Raw genomic sequence first — 11696 nt, forward strand, 5'->3', positions numbered from 1 at the left:
TACAGGGGGCCAAATTACACAGCACAAGCACATTGCGCTGTAAGGGAACAGGATCCGAATTTATTTTTTTTAGGTTATGCCTAGGTTCACACTGAGTGCGGGAATGAAATCGTGCAAGTTCAGCTGAACTCGATTTCATTCCCGCATGTCAGTCCCGATTTCGGGGACGATTTCAGAGACATCTGTGCGGGTTTTTGCACAGATGTCAATGGAAATTGCACCCCAAAATCGCCAAAAAGTAGTACAGAGACTACTTTTGGAAGTCGGTGCGTCGCCGCAAGTGTGGCATTGCACCGATTAGGATGGTGCCATTGCCGGCAATTGCCACCGAATTGGCATGCGATTTGACATGTCAAGTCGCATGCCAAATGGCACCGATGTGAACCAGGAATAACTAATGGCACCCCAAACGTGGTGTGATTCTGCCGCGATTGTCACGTGACAAATCACACTGCAATCCCTTAAACCAAATCACGCGTGTCACCCAAAAGAACGTCCGATTTATTAAATGCATCTCGGGTTTCTCTCTGGAATTGTTGCCAGAATTGTGGTGATTCCAATCGCCTACGTGTGAACAGAGCACGACTTTGATGGGACTTTCGGTGAGACTGTGATCTGACTTTACACTCAGTGGATCTAAGTCGCCTCAAAAGTCACGCCAAAGTAGTGCAGGCATCTTTTCAAAGTCGCTACGACTTTAAGTTGCACCGATTTGAACGGGTGCCATTGAAAAGAATGGGGTGCGACTTGTCATGAGACTTTGATGTCCAAAATGGCATGGCAGATCACACAAATGTGAATGTGGCCTAGGCTCTGTATTTTTAATCGCAGGCAGAATCGTGGCGATACACAGGTGGTTTAAAGTAGTTGTAAACTCTTACACACCACTTTTCTCTACAGGTAAGCCTATAATAAGGCTTACCTGTAGGTACTGGAAATATCTCCTAAACCTGCATGGTTTAGGAGATATTTACCATATACGTTTGTGCCGACGTCATCTACGCATGCGAACTGAAGAAAGGGCACGATCGTGCCGTTTCTAAAGGGCCAGTGCCCTGACCGTCGGCTCCCGCCTGCATTCGTGCGAGTGACGTCACGCGACTCCGGCCAGTCACAGAGCTGGAGTCCACGGCCCCGGAAGGAAGAGGGGTGAAGATGGAGGCGGCCACCAGCGGGAACCTCAGGGACATTTCAGGCTTCATTTGCAGGTCAGTGCAGCATAATGGGCTAGTATGCGATGCACACTCGCCCATTATGCTTGTACTATGCAGGGGAAAAAAGAGGAAGTAAAACCCATCAGGGTTTATTTCCTCTTTAAAAGGTACCTAATGATCATAGTTACCAAAATTGTATGAAAAAAAAAAAAGATTCTATAAAAAGTACTGGTCATATAAAATGCTCATAAAATCGCAACCCGCATCGCCCCCCTCCCCCGATTTGGTTTTGCGTGATTTGTCACGCGACAGTTGCGGCAGAATCGCATCATGTTTTTTAGGTGCCATTAAACTGATGTGCGATTTGATGTTTTAACAGCATGTTTTGAAATCGTGGGCAGAATCGCGCAAATTCTGCCCAAAGTTCGAAACGCCATGTGTAAACGGAGCTTAATGACCACGATTTCAAAACGCGCTGTTAAAATGTCAAATCGCACATCAGCTTGTTCAGGTGCCATTTATTTCAATGGCACCTAAAAAAATCGTGGGGTGATTCTGCCATGCGACGCATTGCGAGACGCGTGTTGCCCAAAAAGGAGCTTTTTTGGGGCGACCCGCATCACCCCCCTCCCCCGATTTGGTTTTGCGTGATTTGTCGTGCGACAGTTGCGGCAGAATCGCACCATGTTTTTTAGGTGCCATTAAACTGATGTGCGATGTGATGTTTTAACAGCATGTTTTGAAATCGTGGGCAGAATCGCGCAAATTCTGCCCAAAGTTCGAAACGCCGTGTGTAAACGGAGCTTAATGACCACGATTTCAAAACGCACTGTTAAAATGTCAAATCGCACATCAGCTTGTTCAGGTGCCATTTATTTCAATGGTACCTAAAAAAAATGTGGTGTGATTCTGCCACGTGACGCATTGCGCGACGCGTGTTTCCTAAAAAGGAACCTTTTTTTTTTTTTGGGGTGACCCACATCGCCCCCCCCCCCCCCCCGATTTGGTTTGTGTGATTTGTCGTGCGACAGTTGCGGCAGAATTCACACAATGTTTTTTAGGTGCCATTAAACGGATGCGCCATTTGACGTTTTAACAGCGCGTTTTGAAATCGTGGGCAGAATCGCGGAGCTTAATGACCACGATCTCAAAAATTTCAAAACGCGCTATTAAAATGTCATATCGCACATCAGCTTGTTCAGGTGCCATTTAATTCAATGGCACGTTAAAGAAAAAAAAAAAATGTGGTGTGACGAATTGCGCGATGCGTGTCGCTCCAAAAAGGAACTTTTTTGGGGAGACCCGCATCTCCCCCTCCCCCCCGATTTGGTTTTGCGGGATTTGTCGCGTGACAGTTGCGGCAGAATGTCACCATGTTTTTTAGGTGCCATTGAACTGATGCGCGATTTGACGTTTTAACAGCACGTTTTTAAAATCGTGGGCAGAATCGCGCCAGTTCTGCCCAAAGTTCGAAACGCCCCTGTGTGAACGGAGCTTAATGATACGTTTGTACAAGTAAAATAAAAAAATACAATAAAATAAGGCACCGATTTTATGAGCATTTTTAATGACCAGTACTTTTTTTTTTTACAATTTATTTTCTTTTAATTTTTTTTTCTTTTAATACAATTTTGGTAACTATTACCTTTAAACCTCCCGTGTTTTGTAGGACCGGGTTATTTTTAGATCGGCAAATGAGTTATCGTCGAGGTATCCGACGTTTGGTCTGGACGTCTAGGCGTCGACGAACCAAAAAAAGGGTTAAAAAGAAAAAAAAAGAACTAAAAAAAGGAAGAACCAGTTGAGCGAGGCGCAGGGAAGGCGCGCTGATAAAGGTGGTAGAGGGTGCCAGCCGCACAGCCCAGCTTCCTTGTACAGGTGGACTGGCGAGGCTCCATGCCAAATAGTTTTGGTTTACAGGGAGTGGTGGGAGTACATTCTTCAAACCACTCCTAGGAAGCAGAGCTCTCTTCATACAAATCAATGACAATTTGCAGTCCACACCCCCCACCCCACAGCAGCCTGCCTGATATTTTTTTTTTCCTACTTTTTTTACATCAATTCAGCACTTCTGCAGTCGCCGCCTGCCACAACGGACGCAGGAAAAGGTCAGTGGAAAAAGCTTCTTTTTTGCTCCAATTTTTTCGATTCTTTCTGTGCCTGCGACGACGGCTCTCTGAGAGATACAAAGAGAAAAAAAATAAAGAAAAGGTCTTTGCTATTCTTCTGCATGGTATAGAATTGGAGGATGACAGTTCTCCCGGAGCTCAGCTCGTGAGATCAAAAAATGTACAAGGTGGCAGAACTCGCGGCAGCCAATCCGAGATCGTTTTCTTTTTTTTTTTTTTTTTTTTTTTATAGATGCGTTTTGTTATTGCTGCCCTGAGAGCTTTCAGTCCCAGCAGCCAAAGGAGCTTTAAAGGGTAAATTTAAATTTGAAGGGGTAATTTTATTTAAAAAAACAAAAACAAACCTTTGAAACAATTTTCATGTCTCAGGGAATGCCTGCTAAGTTTAGTCCATTGGGGGTCATGAGGAAAATGTCCCTTACATTGGTGGTCAGTGGGAAGAATGCTCCTTACATTGGTGGTCAGTGGGAAGAATGTTCCTTACATTGGTGGTCAGTGGGAAGAATGCTCCTTACATTGGTGGTCAGTGAGAAGAATGTTCCTTACATTAGTGATCAGTGAGAAGAATGTTCCTTACATTAGTGATCAGTGAGAAGAATGCTCCTTACATTGGTGGTCAGTGAGAAGAATGCTCCTTACATTGGTGGTCAGTGAGAAGAATGTTCCTTACATTGGTGGTCAGTGGGAAGAATGCTCCTTACATTGGTGGTCAGTGAGAAGAATGCTCCTTACATTGGTTGTCAGTGGGAAGAATGTTGCTTACATTGGTGGTCAGTGAGAAGAATGTTCCTTACATTGGTGGTCAGTGGGAAGAATGCTCCTTACATTGGTGGTCAGTGGGAAGAATGCTCCTTACATTGGTGGTCAGTGGGAAGAATGCTCCTTACATTGGTGGTCAGTGAGAAGAATGTTCCTTACATTGGTGGTCAGTGGGAAGAATGTTCCTTACATTGGTGGTCAGTGGGAAGAATGCTCCTTACATTGGTGGTCAGTGAGAAGAATGCTCCTTACATTGGTTGTCAGTGGGAAGAATGTTGCTTACATTGGTGGTCAGTGAGAAGAATGTTCCTTACATTGGTGGTCAGTGGGAAGAATGCTCCTTACATTGGTGGTCAGTGGGAAGAATGCTCCTTACATTGGTGGTCAGTGAGAAGAATGCTCCTTACATTGGTTGTCAGTGGGAAGAATGTTGCTTACATTGGTGGTCAGTGAGAAGAATGTTCCTTACATTGGTGGTCAGTGAGAAGAATGCTCCTTACATTGGTGGTCAGTGGGAAGAATGCTCCTTACATTGGTGGTCAGTGGGAAGAATGTTCCTAAGATTGGTGGTCAGTGGAAAGAATGCTCATTACATTAGTGGTCAGTGAGAAGAATGTTCCTAAGATTGGTGGTCAGTGGGAAGAATGTTTCTTACATTGGAGGTCAGTGGGAAGAATAATCCTTACATTGGTGGTCAGTGAGATGCAGTGTTGCCAACCGTCAGTATTTTTACTGGCAGCCAGTAAAAAACAGGCAATTTTCTCCTGCCAGTAAATGCCAGTAAAAGGAAAAAGTTGCCAGTAAAAAATACTGCTGTGATGTTCGACCCGGTCCAGAGCCGGCCGAGACCATCCAAGTGCCTGCTACAGTGTGTTCGGCCAGCTGTGGTGAAGGCGGTGCCTGAGTGTGTCGTGTGATGTCCTGGTGCAAGGGAGCCAAGCAGAGCAGCCAGAGCCTCTTGTGTGGGTCTGCAGGAAAGGAGCAGGGCAGGTCAGGAGTGGGACTGTCAGTGCTGTTTAGACTGGAATGGACTGAAGGGACCACCTGGCTTGGAGAGAGACTGTCACTGTGACTTAGGAGGGGAGGTGTCATGCCGGTGAGAAGTCAGCATCATCTGTGCTGCTGCACACTGCTGTCAGTGTCAGAGAGTCAACTTCATGTGTGTGTGTGTGTGTGCCTTCCTATTCTAATTTCTTGCCCTCCTGTCCCTGAGCTACTTACTATATCGAAAACAAAATAAGAAATATGTTTTTTGAACTAGTATCTACCTTAAATCACATTGCTAATTGCATATTGTACTTGTTTGTAGCCTAAATACTAAAATTTGCACTTAAAACTGTAATTTTGTAATTTTTGGAAATGCCAGTAAAAACTTGGCTGTGCCAGGAAAATTTGGGTGTCGTGCCAGTAAATTTCAATCTCGTAGGTTGGCAACACTGGTGAGATGAATGCCCCTTACATTGGAGGTCAGTGGGAAGAATAATCCTTAAATTGGTGGTCAGTGGGAAGAATGCTCCTTTCATTGGTGGCCAGTGGGAAGAATGTTCCTTACATTGATGGCCAGTCCAAAAAATGCGCCTTCTATTGATTGCCAATTAGAAAAATGCCCCATACATTGGTGGTCAGTGGGAAGAATGTACCTTATGTTGGTGGTCATTGGGAAGATTGCTTCTTACATTGGTGGTCAATGGGAAAAATGTAAAAATTGTGGTCAGTGGGAAGATTTCACCTTTAATTGATGGCTATTGAGAAGAAGGCCCCTTACATGGATGGTTAATGTGAACAATGTACCTTACATTGGTGGTCAGTGGGAAGAATGTAACTTATGTTGGTGATCATTGGGAAGATTTCTTCTTACATTGATGGTCAATGGGAAAAATCAGTGGAAAGAATGTGTCTTTTATTGATGGCCAGTGAAAAGAATGCCCTTAACATTGGTGGTCAGAGGGAAGAATGTCCCTTACATTGATGGCCAATGGAACAATTGCCACTTTTATTGGTGCCAGCGGGGAAAAAAGCACCTTTCATTGGTGGCCTTTGGGAAGAAAGTCTCCTTCCTTAGTGTGGTGGTTAGAATGCCACCTTTACAGACAGCTTTACCGATCATTGGTGTCATGCAACTGCTATGTGGTCATGAGCTTAGATTTATGAAGGCAACATTAGATAAATATATTGCAACATTAGATGGGAGGTCTATTAGCCACCGCTCAAGGAACCCCTGGTAACTTCTGGAGGAACCCTAGCGTGCCAAGGAATCCTAGTTGATAATGGCTGTTTTAGATGTTTCTAATGCTGGTCATACATGGTTAGATTTTATTTGGAAAGCTTTCGTTTCCGAAACGTTCATTCATTTAGTCCAGTTAAAGGAGTCAAAATGGCAGTCGTTTTCGATCCTCAAAGAATCAGGATCTAACCCTTGCTAATAATTACTTTATCTACAGCTCACAGTACATTAACGTGGTGGTCTATGGTAAGAATGCTCCTTACATTGGTGGTCAGTGGGAAGAATGTTTCTTACATTGGTGGCTCTGTGGGAAGAATGCTCCTTATATTGGTGGTCAGTGGGAAGAATGTTTCTTACATTGGTGGCTCAGAGGGAAGAATGCTCCTTACATTGGTGGTCATTGGGAAAAATGCTCCTTACAGTGGTGGTCAGTGGGAAAAATGTTCCTTACATTGGTTATTCTGTGGGAAGAATGCTACCTTACCTTGGTGGTAAGTGGGAAAGGTTCCTTCCTCATTGGTGGTGCTACATGTGTGGTTTGAAACTGTGGACTTGCTACAGTTGTGGTTGGAGACTGTGGATATGCTACAGATGGGTTTGAGAACTGTGGGCATGCTACAGGTGTGGTTGGAAACTAGAGACACACTGCAGGATACAAAACAGAGTCTGGGAACATGTCTTAAGATACTGCTGAAGATCACTGCCATAGTAGTCCCTTTCCAAATCAGTGCTTCCACTACTGACCGCTGGGGTCCCAGGGCTGGACAACAAGTATTAAAGGGCCTATGTGGCTGTTGGGCCACTGGTTGGGCACCAGGAGGTTAAAAACTTCTCAGCCTGGTTGACCTCCTGACGGGGTAAAGAAGCTCTACCCAGCAAAGCAGCCATGGCCATCAGGGAACTGGGCAGTGCTCTGAGTAGAGATGCTCTTTGGAATTAGGATGGTTCCCATAGTTTTTAACATAACAGTTGATTCCCTGTAATGTAATCCTGTGGATGTACAGTATACTGACTTCAGCAGTGATTTCAGCCAAGTGCCCCTTCATTTTTTTTTTTTTGCCAAAAACGGGGCTATCACAGAGTCAAATATTCAAAAGGTTGAAGAAAAATCAAAGGTCTAGTTTTCAGTGATGGCTTTTTTATGTAAATTTGTGGATGTTGCTTGTAGCTTTTGTAGCCAACATTTATTTGATTTTAGTTATCTATGGATTTCCTTCCTTCTTAACTGTACTTCCTGCCTTCCTCTTCCTTCCTGCCCTCCTTCCTTCCTTCCTTCCTTCATTCCTTCCTTCCTTCCTGCCCTCCTTCCTTCCTTCCTTCCTGCCCTCCTTCCTTCCTTCCTTCCTTCCTTCCTGCCCTCCTTCCTTCCTTCCTTCCTTCCTTCCTTCCTTCCTTCCTTCCTTCCTGCCTTCCTTCCTTCCTTCCTTCCTTCCTGCCCTCCTTCCTTCCTTCCTTCCTTCCTTCCTGCCCTCCTTCCTTCCTTCCTTCCTTCCTGCCCTCCTTCCTTCCTTCCTTCCAAATATTCTAAAGGTTATAGAAATATCATAAGGTATCATTTTCTGTGATGGCTTTTTTTAATGAAAATACTGTGGATGTTCCTTGTAGCTCTTGTTTCCAAAATTAATTTGATTTTGTTATCTATAGATTTCCTTCCTTCCTAATATTCTAAAGGTTATAGAAATATCATAAGTCTTGTTTTCTGTGATGGCTTTTTAATGTATATTTGTGGATGTTCTTTGTTGCTCTTGTAGCCAAAATTAATTTGATTTGGTTATCTATGGATTTTTTTTCTTTCTTTCTTTCTTTTTTTCTTTCTTTCTTTCTTTCTTTCTTTCTTTCTTTCTTTCTTTCTTTCCTTCCTTCCTTCCTTCCTTCCTTCCTTCCTTCCTTCCTTCCTTCCTTCCTTCCTTCCTTCCTTCCTTCCTTCCTTTCTTTCTTTCTTTCTTTCTTTCCTTCCTTCCTTCCTTCCTTCCTTCCTTCCTTCCTTCCTTCCTTCCTTCCTTCCTTCCTTCCTTCCTTCCTTCCTTCCTTCCTTCCTTCCTTCCTTCCTTTCTTTCTTTCTTTCTTTCTTTCTTTCTTTCTTTCTTTCTCCCTTTCTTCCTTCCTTCTTCCTTTCTTGCTTCCTTCCTTCTCCCCTACTAGATGGCACAATTCTTTTGGCATCTATAAATCACACCGTATATCCCTTCCCATACGTTAGCTGCAGGGTGGCAATGTTCTGTTTATTATTTTTTCACAATTGTACAATATTTGTCGCACTATAACAACCAATAACAATCTCTGAAATGGTTCTCTATACAGAAAGAAAGGTCAATCAGATAGATTTCTGCTCAGATCCTCTGGCCTGATATGGCATGTTGAGACCCTGGTTGCCCTCAGGTCACCCTCAGGCCAATGTCAAATGGTGTCTCTGAGCAGCCCATCTGACAATTACAATTACATTCCGCCATGAGCTCCTTGCAGTGTGCTGGGAGTGTGACACCCTTATCTTTCCTATCCAGATAAATATGAGATATTCCAGAATGGATGGTGTGGGCACTGAGTTCAGAGAAGGGCGAATCCGGTACAATTCTTCCTCCCGGCAGTTGAATCCAGTTCTGGGATCTTTTAAAATATTTACAATCCACCTCCTTTTTCTTCTTCTTCATTTTTTTTAAGTTTTAACTTACAAAACAATTTTTATTGGAGAAACAAATGACATTGTTGCATGTCTCATTTCTTTAAAACATATGTTGTAGCTAAGAGGGCTAGAATTTTTTTTTTTTTAACTCTGTGGTATTTTTTTTTTTTTTTTGTTCATGTAAATCTGGCCCTAAGGGGTGTATTCATTAAAAAAAAAAAAAATCACAATTCACAGCTGTTTTTTTTGCATGGAAAATGTAAATGTGTCCTGTGCAAATGGGTAAAATCGAAATGTTCTCAGGCAATGTTTTCTTTTGCGATCGAATGGGAAAAATACTGGAATGGGAAAAATACTGCAATATCTCCACTAGATGGTGCTGACTGTCATAGGAAATGAGTATGCTCCTCAGAGCCATCTAGTGGCCGTAAAGCAGTATTTTTTTCTCATTCATACATTCAATCTGCAGAGAATACTGTAGCATGGGAACATTTGATTGTACCCTTTTTGCACAGAATGCAAATGTACATGCACTTTTAGTGGGAGGAATGCTTCCTACATCGGTGACCAGTGGGAAGGATATTTCCTACAATAACATGCAGTTTTAATGGACGAACAGCTAAGATAAGTATAATATGAAATAAAAAAAGTCACTCTTAAAGCATAACTACAATCCACAATACTCACCCTACAGCATTGTGGTGACTGCAAACTCATTTTCCAGTATGTGTGCCCGGTCTTCTTCCTGGGTAGGCATCTTCTGCCTCCCTGATTGGGTGGACTAGGATGATGTAACACCCACACATGCGCACAGGAGTTCATTATTTTAGCACCCGAGGCATGTTGTATATACATACAGCACAACAAAGGTGAGAGGAATGTAACCTAGTGTCACTTTCTGCTCAGTGGGAGAAAATAATATTAAAAAACACCAAAAATAGAGTTACTATTTTTGAATGTTAAATTTATTTTAAACACAACTTTTTTTAAATGTGCGACTCTGACTTCAGTGCATGTAATCCCCTGTACAAGAGCACTTTTGCTGCTCCTTTTCTAACCAATCACAGGATGGGGGTGGGGAGATGACCTAGCTGTGTGGCTTAACTGCAATAGAGAAATATCAGGTCTGTTGTGTGGCAGAGCTGTGTAAATCCCAGGACAGGTTGGACAGAATTGCAAAACCTTAGGAAGGTAAAACTGATTATATATACTGTGTGTGTGTGTGTATATATCTATCTATCTATCTATCTATCTTATCTATCTATCTATCTATCTATCTATCTATCTATGTATCTATATCTATATCTATATATATATATATAGAGAGAGAGAGAGAGAGAGAGAGAGAGAGAGAGAGAGAGATGTAATATGTTATATGTGTATATATATATATATATATATATATATATATATATATATATATATATATATACACACACATGCACTATATTATATATATATATATATATATATATATATATATATATATATATATATATAAACACTATATCAGGGCTCAAAATTTCAAGTCCTGAGCTACTAGCCACAACCAAACCCCGACCTTGCCCCACCACTAATTCCACCCCCTAAACCCGCCTGCATAAATTATCTTATGAAATGACACTTAAATGTTTTATGCAGAATTAAGTTATAAAAAATCTCCCATTCAACCCCACCTGCTGGCGGTGCTCGCCCCCCCCCCCCCCCCCCCCCCCCACTCCCAGGCAGCTCTTCCTCACCAGCCCTCAAATTCCACTCGAGCAGGCGAGTGGAATTTTTGAGGGCTGCACTATATAGTCAAAAGTATTGTGATGGCTGCAACTTTAATGGCATCCCAGTCTTAGTCCGTAGGGTTCAATATTGAGTTGGCCCACCCTCTGCAGCTATAACAGCTTCAACTCTTCTGGGAAGGCTGTCCACAAGGTTTAGGAGTGTGTCTATGGGAATGTTTGACCATTCTTCCAGAAGTGCATTTGTGAGGTCAGGCACTGATGTTGGATGAGAAGGCCTGGCTCGCAGTCTCTGCTCTAATTCATCTCAAAGGTGTTCTATCGGGTTGAGGTCAGGACTCTGTGCAGGCCAGTCAATTTCCTCCACCCCAAACTTGCTTATCCATGTCTTTATGGACCTTGTTTTGTGCACTGGTCCAAATCATTTGGTGGAGGGGGGATTATGGTGTGGGGTTGTTTTTCAGGGGTTGGGATTGGCCCCTTAGTTCCAGTGAAGGGAACTCTTAAGGTGTCAGAATACCAAGACATTTTGGACAATTTCATGCTCCCAACTTTGTGGGAACAGTTTGGGGATGGTCCCTTCCAGTTCTAACTTGACTGCGCACCAGTGCACAAAGCAAAGTCCATAAAGACATGGATGAGCGAGTTTGGGGAGGAGGAATTCGACTGGCCTGCACAGAGTCCTGACCACAACCCGACAGAACACCTTTGGGATGAATTAGAATGTAGACTGCGATCAAGGCTTTCTCGTCCAACATCAGTGCCTGACCTCACAAATGCGCTTCACAGGAGACTGCATAATAATATGCAATGGGTATTTATAAAAAAATTGTATCTGTATTGTATTTCATTAAAATGGGGAGGGGGGGGGGGGGCTCAGTAAAATTCTTTAACCTTTTTCTGATCACATGACGCATTTGATCAGCTGTAAGAATAGTGGGCTTTATTAATCAGCCGCTGCACATATGCGTCCATGACATTGCCTGAGATTGTGTTCTGAGTAGTGGTGCACCAAATGCAAATATTGGTGCTGAATCTGAAATTTCAGGCTGCACTTGGCTGAAACCGAAATTGACAGAT

General features: G+C 43.0%; 1 protein-coding gene and 1 long non-coding RNA gene across 4 annotated transcripts in view; one reads left to right on the forward strand and one right to left on the reverse strand.

The window, feature by feature from the left end:
- ZBTB7C (zinc finger and BTB domain containing 7C) overlaps positions 1–11696 on the forward strand; it is a 317489-nt gene that overhangs the window by 192459 nt on the left and 113334 nt on the right. Inside the window, exon 1 of one of the 3 annotated variants that reach the window (XM_073619285.1) lies at positions 2803–3262. The exons of 1 other annotated variant lie outside the window; for it this stretch is intronic. In XM_073619285.1, the coding sequence (XP_073475386.1) occupies positions 3138–3262 (125 nt within the window). In that variant the 5' untranslated portion in view covers positions 2803–3137. Of the gene's footprint in view, positions 1–2802; positions 3263–4938; positions 5139–11696 lie in introns of those variants that run through there. One more of the 3 variants, XM_073619302.1, reaches the window with a different exon arrangement.
- The window catches only part of LOC141131720 (uncharacterized), a 112194-nt gene that overhangs the window by 47113 nt on the left and 53385 nt on the right, over positions 1–11696 (reverse strand). The gene's annotated exons all lie outside the window — the stretch shown is intronic.

This window comes from Aquarana catesbeiana, linkage group LG01 (assembly GCF_042186555.1).
Source record: "Aquarana catesbeiana isolate 2022-GZ linkage group LG01, ASM4218655v1, whole genome shotgun sequence".
Taxonomy (NCBI): domain Eukaryota; kingdom Metazoa; phylum Chordata; class Amphibia; order Anura; family Ranidae; genus Aquarana; species Aquarana catesbeiana.